Raw genomic sequence first — 19714 nt, 5'->3', positions numbered from 1 at the left:
TTCTCTGTTTAGCTGGAATCTCTTTTGATTTTACCAACCAATTTAATGACGAAACAGCATGTCACATAATAAAAGTAACCTATGCAAAAGCATATTAAAAGATAATTTTGGAGAAGTAGCAGAAGCAGTTGGATGTCATCTATTGAAGGATAATATCTGTGCACTTAGATACCTTGCATTAAAGAGCAAATTCTCACTAGAACAGGTGCATTACTGATCTAAATAAACTATATATTTTTATAAACATAATTACATAAAATATGATTTTAAACATGATATAAAAAGATGTGGTAAAACAAAATTATTTTATGCTTAACAGCAACAAACAATAACCAGTGAATTATAGGCTCCTGTCTTGGGAAAGGTCTGTTTGCCCTGATTCACTGACATATGTATTCGCTCTAGTACATGTAATTTGTAAAGTACCTGCTCGTCCTAATACCGGTTTGCCATTGGCCTGATTTTTCTTTTTTTCTTATTGTTGTCTAGTTGCAAATTTGCATAATTTCAGAGACATATATACAATGTATATGCCTCTGATAATGTTTATTATTTGAACAGAATATGACTTAAATGTTAATTATAACGTGCGTTGTAAAATTCACTGAATATTTCGGTATTGCTGAATCTTATTTATCATTTTCCCTTTGATTTGCATAGTAGAATACATGTACATGAATAAAATGTATTTTTCTTTAAAGTTTTGATATTTGTTAACAAAATATTTCTATTCAGTAAATTATTATATATATATATAATGTACAATGTAGTATAACTGAGACCTTAAACACATGTGTTTTAGTCATCTTTGCTAGCCTAGGGTTACAATCCACCCATGTCTCTCTTGTCTGAAGAGGAGGGAAGTGGATTGTAATCCTTGGCTAGTGAAGATGGTGTCAAAGTAGTCTCAGAGTATAATAATAAACATGATAAATGAATTTGTACTGAAATCCTTTTCATGATTAACAATTTGTACATCATTGCTTTTATTAATTCTAAGCTGACTAGTTTATTAAAAAAAAATGGTATTATGAACCCAGGCCAAATGGACTCTATTGGCGAACAAACTCAGGGCGAATGGACCTAGGATGAACATGTAATCAGGGCTGTGGCAGGTTAATGATGTTAGTTGGTACGAAACAATCCCCATAACCTTGGACAACATTAGATCAAAATACAATTATAAAAACCAGTGATAAAGGGCTTAATATACATTAACTACATGTATATGAGCACCTTGTAAATGTATACAATTAGTGTACATGTAGTTCTTTGCATTAGCCTGCAAAATTTGGGACAGATTGGCAATAAATGTATAAGACTGTTTATTTGCTTTACATAATTAAGTAAAAATAAGGTGATTTATTGCATTATTAAGACCGTTTTAACCTACACCAATTGTTTGGGTTTGTTCGAATCAATTTTCCCAACTAGGAACTTTAACAGTCAGAGATATAACTCTATAGGGTTATTACAGAAAATAACTTGTGTGTGTTATTACAGATTTTCTTCCTAAAATATTCTAAATCTGTAAAAACATATGTTTGTTATTTGTAAAATTATTTCATTTATAGTGGGCTCTAGGGAACTCTTGAGACTATACGCAGAAACTAAATGCATAGCCTTGATAATTAATTTCTTAAGTAAAGTAATTCATTTTTGATTAACCATGGTAAATCAATGAGTAGAGGCTATTAAGGGAAAAACTTAGCTGTAATAACAAGGCTTAGTTATTAAAGGAATGTAACTTATTATAAAAGACACTTGGGAATTACTGAGAAACTTGCGCAGAACCTCATTACATGCTCTGGTCATTATTTCTTACAATAAATTAAAATACATTGTAATTAAGCATGATCTATGTCTGAGCAAATCCTTTGAAGTGATATAGAGAAGCTGTGATAACACCCTTTAGTTATTTCAGGCATATTTTTTCTGTGATAACATATAGATGTTTTATGCAAAATGGCAAACTATGAACTGTTATATCTTTCAATAGTTAAGTATGCATATAGACAAAAGTAATATCAATAGAACTTTTACAAATTTTAACGAAACTAATGATGTATATTGTCCCTTTGAAACATGTAACATACATATGTTATCACAGTTCTTTGATTTTTTAGTCTACAATAACAAATGTATGTTATTTTCCTGTAATAACCCTATAGAGTTATATCCCTGACTGTTTAAGGGAGATAATTTAAACATTGTTAAATAGTCAAATTTGATAAAGGAATTTAAAGAAATTCAGATTTTTTAACTTGAAGCAAGCTTTAGAAAATAAGTTCTGTGACACCATCTTTTCTATTTAATTTCTTAAGCATATTTTAAAACTTGTCTTCTATTTATTTCAAATTTGCATCTATATACATGATATACAGATATATCATTGTATACACAATACACTTAAAAGTTAAAACACAGAAGATACAGTACAGATCTGAGAGTACCCACAGTGTCTGAAAGCTTGTTCAAAGACAAAAATAACTAATAAAAATCATAAGTCTCAGACTTAAAAATCAATCAGTACACATTCAACATTCAATCCATGGATTAAGTGTTTTTAGAACCTTGTTACCAATCAAAGAAGAGCAATGAAGAGCATGGCCTTGTTTGTTTTATTTTTATTTTTTGGAAGAAATTGAACAAGGCACGAGCAGTTTTACTCTACGAAAAAAATAAATTGTTATGGATTCATAACAGAACATTCATGAAATCATATACATGATATAAGTATTACCCCTGAGCAACAATAGTGCGATATACTTGAGTTAAGGAACTTCATGGATAGCATTTTTAAGCAATTTTAGTTTTTCCTTTTTTATCATGTTTATCATGTAGTTGATTTTTTTATTTTGTAGACAAAGAAAGTTTTGTGTGTACTTCTGCAACATAATATTTGTGATTACATAACAGACAGTAAAGGAACTCTAGAATATTTGATAGATTCTGAAATTATATTAAGGAGGATTAGATTTCCAAATTATATATATTGTGCTAAGACATTATACGGGGATGCGGCAGAACTTGTTGCGGAGGAGATTTTACAGAATGGACAGATGTTAATGACACAAGTTGTAAAAAATGTTACTAATAAATTAAATGAAGCCCTAACTAATGCTGGTAGGTACTCTGTGGATAATGTTTAATATCTTTAAAATAATTCATTTTCATAACCTGATATCAATGTAATATTAAAAAAAAAACAATGTTTTTTTTTATTAATTGAGGTATCTTAATTGAAAAAGCTAGAGCAGTTTATTAAAAAATATATATAAATAAGAATCCTGCTTTGAAAATGTTGTATTAGAGTATATATAAAGTTGATCTGGATATTTTGTGTGGTAGTTCATAAAAGTATGAGTCTTTAGCTATATATATATATAGGAAGGCATGTCACCTGACCTCACCTGGACACTTTTGGTCGAGTGGAACAGGGATAGACCCAGGATCTCTAACACTAGAGTGTGGAGCCCACAAGACCAACAATGCAGTTGAATGGGTTGATAATATGAAATGGAAAAATTTTCAATTCTTAAAACAAATATCAATTTTATACAATTTTTTGTGGAAATTTTTATGTTGATCTTAATCTTTTCATTTACTTGTAAAAACTTAAACTTTTTCATGTACATGTCATGAGATGAACCTATCCAGCAAAAATAGAAAGATGATAAATGACTTGATGCATTCAACTAAATTACATTTTTCATTATCATGATTATGTTTATTTAACAGGTCATCCAGAAATAGCCAGCTCATTTGTACAGGAAAAGTTTAACTGTCTGGTCAATACACATTTCTTACAGAGATGTAAAAATAGAACCAATACTAGCAATAGTGAAGACGTCACTGATGATTTATACAAAATACCTGTCACAGGTTTGTGTAGACTTTACTTAATATATGCAGTTCTATTACAAGTTTGTGAAGACTTTATTAAATAGCTTTTAAATTAATATTTATGCCCCACTTAGGAGCATTATGTTTTTCGTTCTGTGTGTCTGTTCATCATTCTGTTGTACCTCAGGTTAAACATTTTGGTCATGATAGTTTTTGATGAAGTTGAAGTCCAATCAACTTGAACTTAGTACACATGTTCCCTAGGATATGATCTTTCTAATTTTAATGCCAAATAAGCATTTTGGTCCACTGAACATAAAAAATCAATAGTGAGTGAGAGGTATCCGTGTACTGTGGACACATTCTTGTTCTTATTATCAAATCTTCTGTTAGCTATAAGCCTGATGATTTCCTAATGATATTCATTAATACTTATTGTCATTTTTTATATGCCTGTTTACCTGATGTATTATGGTATACCGCCTGTATGTCTGTCCCTCTCTGTCTGTCCACCTGTCTTCAACATGTGGGACATTTACTAAAAAAATGCATGAAACTTTGCGGAACTTAATATCTATTGACATGAGCTCTGTATCGTTTTTTTTTAAATTTTAGATTTGAAGGTTATGAGTTTTCTGGTTTTTTTTTTATTAAAAAAGGGTAATTTTTCTAGTTTTTCAAACAATAACTCAAAAATGCTTTCAGCAGTTTTTATGAAACTTTGTGTGTTTTTTTTTTATATATATATTTCTATTGACCTAAGCTCCATTTCACTTTTCATAAATTTTAGATTTTACGATTGTGAGTTACATGATTTTATTCATTAAAAAAAGGGGGGATTTTCCAGTTTTTGAAGAAGGCTTTGAGTAGTTATCATGAAACTTTGATGACTGGTTTATATCTATTAAGATAACCTCCCTTTAGTTTTTTTCGTGATTTCTGATATGAAATTGAAAAGTTATTGAACTTTATTCTTTGAAAAAATGACAGGCGTAGCATGCATTCATGGAGCAGCTGTTAATTAGGAAATGTGATAACTTAGAGAGGCTCCAATCTATGAAAGAAACATTATGATGAAAAAGTACAATACAAAAATAAGCCATATAAGTAAAAATAGAAATTTGAAATGTATGTGTATTTGCTTTATTTGTTTCAATGATTTATTTTGAATAGGTAGTAGAAAAAGAAAACACTCTACAGACAATAATCCAGTATCATTGAAAAAAAGAAGAATTCTTGATTCACCGGAAAAAGAGGTAATTTTATTCTCTGAAAGGTTCATCATAAGTTGTATAGAGTGCAGTAAGGTCCATGCACACAATTTGTCCAAGTATTTTATTGGCTTATCATAAAATGAACATTAAAAGAGGAGATACACAAAATGGCAATTATGTCTAGAAGGTAGTTTTTAAAACTACATGTATTTAACAAAAAAATCTATGAAAAATGATAAGCAATATGTTTATCTTATGTGTTTTTTAACAACAAACTAGTTGTTGACATGTCGTGTATGTATTGTGCTTAAAAAAGAGTCTCAGAAACACAGATTCATAATTAAGATAAATATGATAATGAAATACACAAAAAATGAATACATAATGATTTACATGTGACTTAGTCAAGAGTCAATATCCATAGTGGTTGATTCTTGAAAAAAATTTTCTTGAATATGCTATTTTACTTGTACTTGAGAAAAATTGTAAATAGTAGATACATTAATCCAATCCAAAAAAATCTTGCGTTTTTTATGGAATGGTATTTTGTTTTAAGGGAAGGGAGTCTTTGTTGTGGTTTTTTTTTCAAATCAGTGTTTGAAATAAAAATCTCTTGTAGCATAATCTTTAAAATGAACCTTCTTTCTTTAGTAAAACTGATAGAAATAGATTAATTAATGATTGTTCTGTGTTCATAGGTTGGTTAGCCCTGAAAAGTTCTATGGACAAAGAAAGTTAATCATTAATTATTTGTACTGAAAATAATGATTGTCCTGTTCATATGTTGATTGGCCTTGAAATGTCTATCGACAAAGAAATTAATCATTTATTTGTACCTAAAATATGATATGTATTCTCAGTTTTAATTTTCTTTTTTCTTTAAGGAACCTGATGATGCTGGAATCTACTGGAAAGCAAACTTTGACAGGTTCCATCAATACATGAGAGATCAACTTATGATAACTGCTATAGCCAGTAAGGTAGATAAGGTTAGTACCAGTCATGCTTTTTAAGTTCTACAAATACACACATTTTCAATTATTGATGGCTGCTTTACATATTTTAAAGATACTAGTAGACAAATGTCTTAAAATTTTATTTTATTAGGGGTTATACTAATTTAAGTTGGATCTGTACTAAAAAAAATATATCAAAGCAACAGAAATTAGTATCTGTAGAAAAATAAATAAAACATTTCATCTCAAAATTAGCTTCATCTTGAAGGATTGTACATTTCCAGCAAAAAGAATTAGTTTAAAGAGTCCAAACAGAAGAAAAATCATGTGTAAATTGGAACAAAGAGTAAATGAACAAGAGGAAACTCTAAGAATACATAAGATAAATATTTATTTAGGGTCTGTATTTTTTTTCCACAGAAGGCTGGAGAAGTATTAAGAACGTTGCTACGTGTCTGTGAATTAAAGTCTGACCCATACAGTACTGTTACTAATGCTGTTACATTAACTGAGGTAAGAACATTACTACGTGTCTGTGAATTAAAGTCTGACCCATACAGTACTATTACTAATGCTGTTACATTAACTGAGGTAAGAACATTTAAGATCAAGGAGGTTAATGGCATACGATTCTGTTACAGGGGAGGTAAATGACGTTGCTAATGTAAAATGTTATTTTCACGACGTCAATCTGTGACATATTGGGTAAAGAAGCATTTTTCAACTGATTTTTGTCATTCAAATTGATTTAACTTTTAATCAAGTTCATGGACCCCTCTTTTTTTCAAATGACTTTTGGTTTGATTACGTATGAAGATTATTTGTACCAATTTTCATGAAAACATCAATAGTGATCTTTCTTTAATTTGATAAATATACAGCAAAAAATTGCATTTTTTTCTTCATTCATGAACATTTGATAAATTTTAGTTATTTCTAAACAAAATATTTCATAAATTTATAGGATACTTATATATATATATATATAAAAGAGAAATTATGAATAATTTAACAAAAAACAGCTTCTGTGTTTATCTTTTAAAAAAACAAAAAAGTTACCTATTTCTGTCAGAAGGAAAAATACGTCCACAAATCCGAATTTTGAGTAAATGTCTGTAATTTCGACCTCATTTTACTTAAAAAGTAGCACATGAAGGTATATTTTTTATTACATATTTGATTTAATCAGGTAAAAAATAGCCTATATGCAAATTTTCATCAAAATTTCTTTTTGGGATCAAAACTGTATCCTATGCCCTTGAAATGTAGAGCCTCCTTCCTTGATGGTCACCTTGCAATCAGGTTTTGTTAGCGCTGTCTCCCGTACAATTCTTGCCAGGTTTTAATCAAACTTATATCATAGATTATACATGTTAAATCAGCTATGTCTTGAAAATCAGTGCTGATCAATTATTTTTAAAATAGTTATTCCCCTTGGAAACATTAATTAAATTAAAATTTGCATAGTTAGCGCTCTCATTTGTTCAATTCATGCACACAATTTTTGTGAAGCTTATATCATAGGTTTATATTGGCAATGGACATTTGAAAATCAGTGCAAATAAATAATCTTTAAAAGAGTAGGACATTGCCTTATGAGCGCTCATATGTGTACAATTTGTATATTTACTAATTACCTATTTACAATCTATTTAGATATTTAATGCATTACCAAAGGACTTTGGACTTACAAGGAAGTTACTACAGATATATTTGTCTATGATTAGTGAAGATTCAGTAAGTTAACTCAATACAATATACTGTGGATTCATTAGTTTTCATGGGTTCCAATTTTTGTGGATTGTGATTTTTTTAAACATCTGATTTTGTAGTTCTTCAAAGGTTTATAAGCTGACATAAATTTGGACTTAGTTTATCATTAGAATGTGTGGTTTGTGTACACTCATAATGTCGTCGTGTTGAATTCAATTATGTCATAAGATGTTTAATTATAGGATATTAAGTGACAAGTTTATTTTCACAGAAGTATTTAAATACTAAAGATTCTTTTATTAGTTAATGAATCATAAAGCATTCACACAGAGTAAGATTTTCATCTTTTTTTGGGAGTGCTATCTTTTGAAGATTGATGTTAAAAAGGATACAAGTTTTCCTTTAGCTTGATTTTAAAGAAATTACAAAATTGAACAGTTAAATCATTATAAATTATTCTTGATGTATTTTTATTTTATAGACATGTTTTATAAGTAAAGTTGATGAAAGTGGCGGAGGAATGTATGTTGTCAGTATCCTTTCTACGTATATCTTCTTCATACTACAACGATGAATTTTGACATACTAGAATGATTAATTTTTACATACAACAACAAAGAATGTTTACATACTAGAACGATGAATTTTTACATACAACAATAATGAATTTTTACATTTAAAAAATTGATTAAAAAAATTAAAAAATTCTAGGTTTTGTTAGTAACAAATTCTTGACTTTTTTTTTGGATACATTTTATGACATTCAATGTATATCAATTTTACAAAGAGTTTCTCCTTTGATTTTTGAAAAATAGATACAAAAATTAGTTAAGGGAAAGGTCTCTGTTGATTGGTTGGTGATGAAAAGGTAAAAGGTTTGATATCTCCAGGAAACAGATTGTGATTTTTTTATGTAGATTTCTGACAGAATCCCATCTGATTTTATTATACAACATAATTATATACATACATGTCAACTGCAATTAGACAAAGTTATGTCTGAATTTGTAGAACTGATAATGCAAACTCATTAAAATTTGTCTTTGAATTCCAAATGTCTTTGAACTGTAGTCATTCTGGCTCGAAAGACAAGACAAATCAAAATCAGAGATCTTTATGGAAATTTCATAGTTTGTTTGGAAATAGCTGATTCCAAATCTCAATCTGAAACCATTCTACATGTATTTTAAAATGCATTTTAAGTAAATGCATTGCTGGTGTACATATAGGAAATTAAAGAGTTAAAAAATTATTGCTTCAATGAATTGCTGATCTTAGCATAGACATCGAATCAATATGATGTGAAAAAGGACATAATTGAGGGTAGGAATGATGAAAGATAGTAAAATATTTGTAAAATTAATGTTAACAATAAACATTTTACTCCCTTTGATTTAACAATAGCTACAAAATGTTTCTTGTTTCCTACTATCATATTTGAGTTGGTTTAACATTGACTGGATGAACCACTTATTAGTTACTAGGTTACAGACTAAACCCATTAAATTTGATGCCACTGACAAAGACAGAATCTAGGGAACTGTCTTGTTTTGGTGACATAAAGGATGTTGGTTCAACAGAACAATTAAAATACATAACCAATATAATACAGAGTTAAAATACAATACAAAGCCTTACATTAAAACAGAAACTACTATTATGCATAATCCATAACCTTTTTTTTTTGTGAAAAGTTATATTTTCTCAATTTTCAAATTCTGTTTTGAAAGCTACTTATTATGTTAAAATATTTCCTAATGCTTGAAGTTTGTTAGGATGAACTTCAAAACCACTAATTTTAGCAACTGGGTGAGGTGAGGGGGGTAAACTTTCTGTTATTATTCAAATATTGTAATTATTATTCACTCTTCAGGTGTTTTGTACAACATTTTTTTTGTTTTGATATGCCTGCGCCAATGTGACCCAAGAATATTCGAAAGTCATTAGAACAGTTTTTGCTGTCTAAATCGACATAATTTTCTCTGGGTCATGTAGGCGCACCCTATTAGATTTTAAGAAACAATGACCTAAAATTGTAATTTTCCCTTCTTTTGGCATTATAGATGCCCTTTAACCCCCCTAACCTCACCCATTTTCTGAAAATTAATGGTTTTGAAGTTCAGCCAAACAAACTTCAAACCTAAGGGAATATTTTAACATGAAAAGTAGCTTTCCAAAACAGAATATGAGGAAATAAGGGGGCCAAAAACAGGCCTTATCGTACCTTGTCCTTTATTTTGAACCTATATGAATTGATTAAATCAGCATTTATTTTATAACACGAGTTGCGTCTGATAGAAATAGACCTTATGAATATCTTTTAACATATTTCAAGTTGAAAAAATCTCTATTGAAAGTTTGTAACTGTTTCACAATTAAGCTGTTCAAGAAAATCAATATAACAGACCAAAATTCATCTTTAATTGTGCATTGAAGTGTTCCAAAATCAATCAAATTTATGTACATGTATACATGCACTCACATAAGGCTGATTTCCATCCAAGGCATTGCATATAATGATAGATTGGTCAGATGAAAGAAAGCATAGTATTATTCCTTAACAGAATCAGATATATATAAAGCACTAACTCAAATAGCTACCTCTCATTTGGAATCAGTTGTATTAGAAAGGTAAGTTAAAAATAGACAGGGAAGAAGTTACCTCTCATTTGGAATCAGTTGTATTAGAAAGGTAAGTTAAAAATAGACAGGGAAGAAGTTACCTCTCATTTGGAATCAGTTGTATTAGAAAGGTAAGTTAAAAATAGACAGGGAAGAAGTTACCTCTCATTTGGAATCAGTTGTATTAGAAAGGTAAGTTAAAAATAGACAGGGAAGAAGTTACCTCTCATTTGGAATCAGTTGTATTAGAAAGGTAAGTTAAAAATAGGCAGGGAAGATACCAAGGGGGCATTGAAAATCATGTCCAATAAAAACAGATATAGCACAACAAAAATATTAAAAGAACAAAAAACAAAATGAACATACATCATATAGAAAACTATATAAAACTATATCAAAATACACTTTTGAATAAAAAGAGATATAATATGAGTGCTTGAAAATGATATAAGACATTAAATCTAAATGTATGCCAATAGATACTGTTTTTGTTGCATATGCTAACGTTTAACTTTTTTTCCTAAAATAGAAGTTTCAAGCAAAAAAATATTAAGAAAACAATGACATTTAAAAAAAACTTTTCAAATAGAAAAATTGCTGAATTTTTCGTTCCTGTACTTGAAACTGAAGTTTGCCTCACCCAAATGTTATAAATCTTATACACAATGCTAACTACCACAAACCACTGATCAAGTTTGAAATTAGGTGGATTCTAGTGTTGAGCTGCATTACAAAAGGAAAAAATGCTGATTTTTCATTTCATTTCCCATTCTCTAACTTAAGTTTGTGTCAACCAAATTTTATGAAACTTCACAAAACTTAAACAAGTTTGTGTAGTGTTACTTTTACTGTTCTAGAGATGTGTCCCTTTATAAAATTATAACATTATATGCAAGAGGGTGCATCAATGGATACATTCTCCATTATCTTTGTATAAATCACTGTTCAAAAGCTTCATTTACATTTAAAATGTACTTATCACTTCTTTTGCAGGTTTGGATCAAAATGTCTAAGAATATTTAGAGTGCTATTGTTGAAAAAGCATGTAGAACAGAAGCAGGTAAATGTACTTTAAAAAAGTGAAATGTGAAATTTTGAGATTTTGAAGCGCAAAACCTGGTTGCAACTTGTTATTTTTATGTTTTTTTCTAGTAAGTGATTCTGGTTTTCCTTAATTATAAAATTTAGGCAAAGGTCAACATGGTCAAATTGGTGAAAAAATTACCTTGCAAAAATTAAATATTGTTATAACTGAGTTTCATAAATCTTTGCAAGCTAATTATATATGAATATAATGGTTCATACTTAATCTTCTTCACCCTTGGCAGATTAAGTCAGCATTTGTGATCCATGAGATATTGGAGAGTAGAAGGTATGATCATAAACCTCGACTAGTGAAGATGAGTTTTACATGAATGGCATCAAATAAAAAAAATAAGAAATTGGTCATTTATTTTTATGACTAATGGCAAAATAAGAATTTTCAATAAATATGCAACATTTTTTCTGGTTAGAGTTGCTTTAACTTAGATATAAATATTAATGTACATAAATATTTTTTTTTAAATTATAGATTGAAGATTTTGCAATGATCTCAGCAAAAGAAGCTAAGGAACTGTTGTATAATATGTTTTCCCAGAAATTTATAACCACCTCAGTAAGTTTGAAAAATAGGAAGCTATTAGTATTAGAAATATAGATAAATGTCTATAAACTTAACTCTGCGTAAAGAAGAAAATGCTGAAGTTGAACTATTTTATTGCGACAATTGACATAAATGAGGAGTCTTTTATCAACTGATCATATCATGGGTCAATCTCAATATAAATGGGCCTCAAAAGTGAGGAAAACATTTTTTTTTTAAAAGAAAATCGCTTCTCCACGTTTTTTGGCATACTGCTATCTGAAAAGATTGACTGAGCTGAACAATGAGTGCTGTTTTAAAATGCAAATGACAGACCATACAGTAAAAAACTCTTCAATTCTTTTCAAAGAGCTGAATTTACGCACATTTTAGTTGGGCGTATATTGCACATACATGTATCATGAATTTTGCAATGATGAACTACAAAGCTAATGTAGGCATTGATCCATGTGAATTTAGTTTGACTTAAAATATGGTCATTGGGCTTATAAAATGCATGCAAATATTAGGCTTGCCATAAAATACTGTAAATTCAGAAATTATTGCATACATTTATTATTGCTATTTTGTCATTTAAGACTTAAATGCAATTTTAATTTTTGCGATATTGAGAAAAATCCTGTTTAATTCATATAAAAAATTTCAAATTGCTAGTTTAAATTATTGCGATTATAACCCTGATGCAATTTTCACATTATTAGAAAAAAACATCACAATAATGTCTGAATTTACAGTACATAGTTTTACATACAATTGCCTGAAAAAGAAAAGAAAGAAACTGCAACAGTATTTGAGATTTCTGATATTTAGGATAATTTAATACATTGACATTTTATGTAAAAATAATATCTTCTCGCAAGAAGTGAGAATTTCTTGAAAATATGCGAATTCAATCCTTCTTAGTTCTGTGTCTACTACGTAACAGTTCGTTCCATAACATTTCACAAAATATCATTATGTAGTTGACAAAATTCCCTGATATAAAACTGCACATGTATATGTATATCAATGTGCATTCGTATTAGTTACGATTTGTTGTATACTTTATTTTCACATACACATTGAAGTATGAATTTGTTGATGATAATGTATTGCTTACTTTCAGGAGATAGCGAAAACTCCAGATCATGCTCCTTCTAGAACATTCTATCTGTTTAAAGTAGATATACATAAACTGGCTCAACATGTACTAGAAAGATCTTATAAGGTATATAAATAAGATATGAGTTAAATGTTCTAAACTATTTCTTACGCTTTAGCTCACTTAAAGGGCCACAGGGCCAAGTGAGCTTTTTTCATCACTTGGCATCGATTGTAAATCTTCTGTTAAATTACAAAAATCTTCTTTGAAACTATTTGGCTACAATCATCATTATGTTATCTTGTTTTTAAAATCTCTCCAATGACCTTGCCTGCAGACCAGCATGGCTAAAAATAGATCATAAGGGGTAAATTGCAGATTTACCTTTATAAACACTATAAAAAGAGACAATCTGACTAAGGTGCAGAAATATATAGAATGTTGAGTTCTGCCTAATGTCAATTTACTGTAATTTGCCTTGTAAAGTTAGCACTGGTAAATTTTCTGCACCTGTCGATTTTAGGAAAACTTTTCTTACTTGTTGAATATATGTAGTAAAACACCAGTTATTTTAAAGGGTGTGTGATTGTTTACGGTATTTTCAACATCACTTAGAAATTGAAGATGCTTGTAAATGATTCTTGAACGCTTTAAAAGTCTTAAAATCACAGGAAAACAATTGTAAAAATTGTGGTGTTGACATAAACAAGAAACAGAATAGAACGTGTAAATCTCAAACATAAATACAAACATAAACATTGTATACAGTTAGAGTGTGCAGAAACAAACAATGTATACAGTTAGAGTGTGGAGAAACAAACAATGTATACAGTTAGAGTGTGCAGAAACAAACAATGTATACAGTTAGAGTGTGCAGAAACAAACAATGTATACAGTTAGAGTGTGGAGAAACAAACAATGTATACAGTTAGAGTGTGCAGAAACAAACAATGTATACAGTTAGAGTGTGCAGAAACAAACAATGTATACAGTTAGAGTGTGGAGAAACAAACAATGTATACAGTTAGAGTGTGCAGAAAATCTGCACTTATAGATATCACTTAAGAATACAACTTTGAAATTAAAAGAGTCGCTTCCTTGAGTGAAATACTGTCATATATATTCATCACATTAGTGTTTGAAGAATCTTTAGCTAAAACAAAACACATGCAGCAGTATGAAACACCAAAACAGATCAAATAACAGATCATGTTTTGTAGTTTTGCAGATTGTTATGCATAAGCTGGTGTCCAGGTGACTTCTTCATTTTTTTCAAAGCCTTGTGAACGTGAGGGATTGTGCCTGATAGACATAATCTTTCAATCAGTTTGATTGAGGTCTGGAGCTGGCATGTCAGTAGTAGTCTGTTGTTATTTATGTTTTTATGTCAATTTGTTTATTATCTTTTGTTACCTCTTCTGACATCGGACTCAGACTTCTCTTGAACTGAATTTTACTGTACTTATTGTTAAGTGTTTACTTTTCTTTATTGGCTAAAGGTATAGGGGGGGGGGGGGTTGACATCTCAAAAAAATGTTTAACCCAGTCGCCTTTTTGGGCCTATCCCAAGTCAGGAGCCTCTGGACTTTGTTAGTCTTGTATTATTAGCTCACCTGACCTGAAAGGTCAAGTGAGCTTTTCTCATCACTTGGCGTCCGTCGTCCGTCGTCCTGCGTCCGTCGTCCGTCGTCCGTCGTCTGTAAACTTTTACAAAAATCTTCTCCTCTGAAACTACTGGGCCAAATTCTACCAAACTTGGCCACAATCATCCTTGGGATATCTAGTTTAAAAAATGTGTGGCGTGACCCGTCAAACCAACCAAGATGGCCGCCATGGCTAAAAATAGAACATAGGGGTAAAATGCAGTTTTTGGCTTATAACTCAAAAACCAAAGCATTTAGAGCAAATCTGACGTGGGTTAAAATTGTTTATCAGGTGAAGATCTATCTGCCCTGAAATTTTCAGACGAATCGGATAACCTGTTGTTGGGTTGCTGCCCCTGAAATGGTTATTTTAAGGAAATTTTGCAGTTTTTGGTTATTATCTTGAATACTATTATAGATAGAGATAAACTGTAAACAGCAATAATGTTCAGCAGAGTAAGACCTACAAATAAGTCAACATGACCAAAATTGCCAGTCGACCCCTTAAGGAGTTATTGCCCTTTATAGTCAATTTTTAACAACTTTTCATCATTTTTTGTAACTTTTCTAAAAATCTTCTTCTCTAAAACTACTTTGCCAAATTTAATCAACCTTGGCGACAATTATCATTGTGGTTTATAGTTTAAAAAATGTGTCCGATGACCCAGCCTACCAAACAAAATGGCCGACATGGCTAAAATTAGAACATAGTGGTAAAATGCAGTTTTTGCTTTATATCTTTGAAACCAAGACATTTAGGGCAAATCTTTCAAGATTTTAATGTCCATCAGAATACGATATATCCCCTCACAAATTTTCAGTTGAATCGGACAACCTGTTGTTGGGTTGCTGCCCTTAAATTGGTTATTTTAAGAAAATTTTGCAGTTTTTGCTTATTATCTTGAATACTATTATAGATAGAGATAAACTGTAAACAGCAATAATGTTCAGCAAAGTAAGATCTACAAATAAGTCAGCATGATCAAAATTGTTAGAGGACCCCCTAAGGAGTTATTGCCCTTTAGAGTCAATATTAAACAACTTTTCCTCATTTTTGTAACTTGTATAAAAATCTTTTCTAAAACTACTTGGCCAAATTTAACCAAACTTGGCCACAATCATAATACTAGGGTATCTATTTTTAAAAAGAGTGTCTAATGACCCCGCCTACCAACAAAGATGGCCGACATCAGTAAACACATTAACAGGTGAGCGACACAGGCTCTTGAGAGCCTCTAGTTTTTAATTATAGTTTCTTGTGTATTATTTGGAGTTTAGTATGACGTCCATTATCACTGAACTAGTATAGATATTTGTTGAGGTGGCCAACTGAAGGATGCCTCCTGGTGCAGGAGTTTCTCGCTGCATTGAAGACCTATTGGTGACCTTCTGCTGTTGTCTGTTCTATGGTTGGGTTGTTGCCCCTGTTACACATTCCCTATTTCCATTCTCAATTTTATTGAATTTAAAGTGATGCAATGCTAGCAAAAGGAAGAAGAAATTTGTAATGAAATATTTGATTTTGATATGTATCTGTTAATATTCTATTTTGAAATAAAAATTTCATATTAATATGGTTTAGGTAAATTATTATTTTGAAAAATAATGAGGGTACCCTCTACAATTTCAATAACAAACATGGTGAGAAACAGTTTATGTTTTAATTTTTTTGCAGGCAATGTATAATGCAACATTAAGAAAAGATAATGAATTGACAGAACATAGGTTGGTTTATAATGGTTATATAGATCTTTATAAAGAAGTAGCAAATTATTCCTTTATTCATTTCAACATTATGAATGTTACTCTTATATAAACCACAAGTCAAAGTAAATAGTATTGACCATGTTAGATCGGTTGTATTTGGAATTGTCAAAGATAAATCAGCATCTTTTGCAAGAAGTGAAATTAGGTCGAGAAAAAAATCTCAATTATCTACATTTTTTTTTCCCAATTTTGATTTACCTGTAAAAGAAATGATTACTTTGTGTGAAAAACAACAAAAAACAATTTTCAGGGCATTAATATGTAGACTTGTGATTTTTACACATTTGCATGGGTTATTTTAAATGATTATAAATTTCTAAGTCAGACAATGCAAAAAACCTCTTGACACATTGTGAAACAAGCTTTAAAGCTGATGTTTTACCATATCAGTGTGGAGGAAACACAATGATCTATAGTCATTTAATGGATGTTTTATTTTTTCTGTTTATTGCGAACCCAATTGAACCTTTCCATAGATTCACCTGATAAATACCTGTCCATTTAAACTTTTGGCAGTTCTATTGTCCCATTGAACAAATACAACAGGTATTGTTCTCTGTATAGTTTATTCACTCAGACCTTTAAATTTCTTCTAAGAGAAATCTATCACTCATTGATTAATCTACCAGAGTAAAAAGTTTATCTGCTAAATTGATGGAAATTACATGTTTCACATAAAAAAAATGCCTGTGATTTGATGTTTATTAAAATAAATCAAATATTTTTTTCAATTTTAATTTAATCATAAAAAGTTTGTTTTTAAAAAAAAAGTATTGTTCGTATGAAAATTTGCATCTTTTAGTTTTTGTTTAGTTATAGAATACGTTAAGAAGGCCTTAATATATAAACATCAACATTTTTTTTTTTTTTTTATCAATTTTTTTTTCGAAATAGGAATAATGTTGATTTTTTTTTCAGAAATCAACTTTTATTAATGTTTGAATCTGTGTTAACATTCAACAGATTGAAAATATAATACATTCAAACTCATATACAGTTTTTTTTATAAATAGTAAACATGTTATTTCCATCTAATTTAATAGTTAATTTTTTACTCAGGTAGATTAATCAATGAGTGATAGATTTCTCTTAGAAGAAATTTAAAGGTCTGAGTGAATAAACTATACAGAGAACAATACCTGTTGTATTTGTTAGATGAGACAATAGAACTACCAAAAGTTTAAATGGACAGGTAACTTTCAGGTGAATCTATGGAAAGGTTCAATTGGGTTCGCTATAAATGTAGAACATTATTTGAAAAGTTCAACAAAACAGATATTTCTTTTAAAATGGTGTGGAGAATTTTTGTTTATACATGTATCTAAAAACTTTTTGTTCTCATCTTACAAAATTGGAAGCAATGAAAATAAACAGAATCACAGTATGTGATTTATTTATATATACACATATTTTCTGTTAATATGGTGCCATATCTCATTTAAAAGAATACCTTTTAACCTGAAATACATTTACAGGCGGTTGCTAGATAAACAAGAGAGGGTAGATGCAATAATAGCCTCCATTGATCAGGCAGGAGGAGATGATACACAGAAAGATGAAATAGAACAGACCATAACACCCACAGAGAGGGATCAGATAGACACAGTTAAAAGGACAGTTCAAATGTAGGCATATACCTCATTAGAATCTACACTATCAGATATTTCAAACTAGGAAAAAAAAAAGCTAATATTTTGTTCTGAGTTCTAGTTTTTCCTGCCTGATACAGATGATACAGAATTTGAATTATTCTGTAACGTTTCTTTAATCTACTTTGTTTACAAATCTGTATTATGTTTTATCTTACCTCCTATAGATTTACGGGGATATGATTGGTTAAAGGACTACATGTGGTGACTATATATATATTTGGTATGGGGTGTCCTAAAAATATGGGGTTATTTACCATATAGGGTTAGTTACGTATAATACTACATGTAACTTCTGGAAAAAAACAGTCTATACATCAGTATCTACTACTCTTAACTGTCAAATACATATTTAAAATTAATCTCCATATTTTAATAAACCAATACTTGGATATTATTGACCAAGACATTTTGCCTTTGTATTTTAGACATTACATAGAAATAAATTAGTCTTTTAAATTTCAATTTTCAGAAACTTCCCTTGTAGCTATTTTGCCTTTTTCACCTTGTTTGTCCTTTTACTTGTAAGTTTGTCGATTTATGGGACAATATGAAATAGAACAGACAATTAAAGAGTGTCTGAATGGGGTATGCAGAATAGGGAATATTGGCAAAAAAAATAATGGTATACAGATAAATGAGCAAAAAATATAAATAATAGGGAAAAATAGGGTGTTGAAGTATGAAGAATAACTGTTGAAAAATAAAAGAAGATGGTTATTATTCTGATTACAGAAATGTACCATGTACAGAATAAAGAAATCACCAAATTACATGAAAATTTAATAATACAATCATTTCATTTTTAAGATGATGAAAATTATCCTATAAATTTAAAAAGAATCTAAAATTCCGGACCCCACACCAAAACCCTCATTACTCCCAGAGGGGTGACATTAAACAGTTTAAGATAAACTTATTCTAGTATTAACTGTCTTTTTTATTCAGATAATTATTTGTAAATACCATTCACATATTTTATCTTTTTTTTACAGGTTGGAGACTAGTGAGATACAGATTGACGATACTATGTTTGTACTAGAAATGTACTTATTTTATGCCAATCAAGACAGACTTTTAAAATGTACACAGAAGAAGAAAAAATAAATATATTATCTGCTTTGTATTTGCTTTTAAAGAAAGAACACACCATAACTATAAAAACTGTTTAGGGTTTTTGTAAAGATTTGAACTTGTTCCAATTCTTTCCTAAGGCACCAGCATCCAAACAGAAAGTGGACAGATAAGCTACCTACTAAATATATACACATTGACATATAGTTCCCAATTATTTCTATGAAACAACTCCTAGCATGGAAGCTTAAAAGTACTTGAAGTATAAGTATTGGCATATTGAATTTTAACACCATTTGAATTTTTTTTTAAACCATTTGAATTTTTTGGCGTATTGAATTTTAAATCTGATGCTTTTTGTTATCTATTAATCATGTGTTTTTTTGTCTAATACGTTCTCCTATTTATTTGTATTGTAGTCCTGTAATATTTTGTTGTCATTTCAATGTTATATTTAACATTGCCATTAAAGTGCGAGGTTTGGCATGCCACAAATCCAGGTTC

General features: G+C 29.8%; 1 protein-coding gene across 1 annotated transcript; it reads left to right on the top strand.

Moving 5' to 3' along the window:
• Window positions 1-20: 20 nt before the first annotated feature.
• On the top strand, window positions 21-19255 carry LOC143072087 (DNA-directed RNA polymerase III subunit RPC3-like). Its single transcript, XM_076246872.1, has 15 exons — window positions 21-205; window positions 2865-3126; window positions 3742-3885; window positions 5020-5102; window positions 5945-6049; window positions 6437-6529; window positions 7673-7753; window positions 8211-8262; window positions 10300-10360; window positions 11345-11411; window positions 11925-12008; window positions 13102-13203; window positions 16396-16445; window positions 17963-18112; window positions 19132-19255. Exons 1-15 carry the CDS (start codon window positions 59-61, stop codon window positions 19241-19243), a joined length of 1593 nt encoding a protein of 530 aa, XP_076102987.1. The 5' UTR covers window positions 21-58; the 3' UTR covers window positions 19244-19255.
• The last annotated feature ends 459 nt before the right edge of the window (window positions 19256-19714 follow it).

The sequence above is a fragment of the Mytilus galloprovincialis genome, chromosome 4, assembly GCF_965363235.1.
Source record: "Mytilus galloprovincialis chromosome 4, xbMytGall1.hap1.1, whole genome shotgun sequence".
In the NCBI taxonomy this organism is placed as follows: domain Eukaryota; kingdom Metazoa; phylum Mollusca; class Bivalvia; order Mytilida; family Mytilidae; genus Mytilus; species Mytilus galloprovincialis.
Note: the sequence above shows the minus strand (reverse complement) of the source record. Positions and strands in the feature narration are given on the sequence as shown.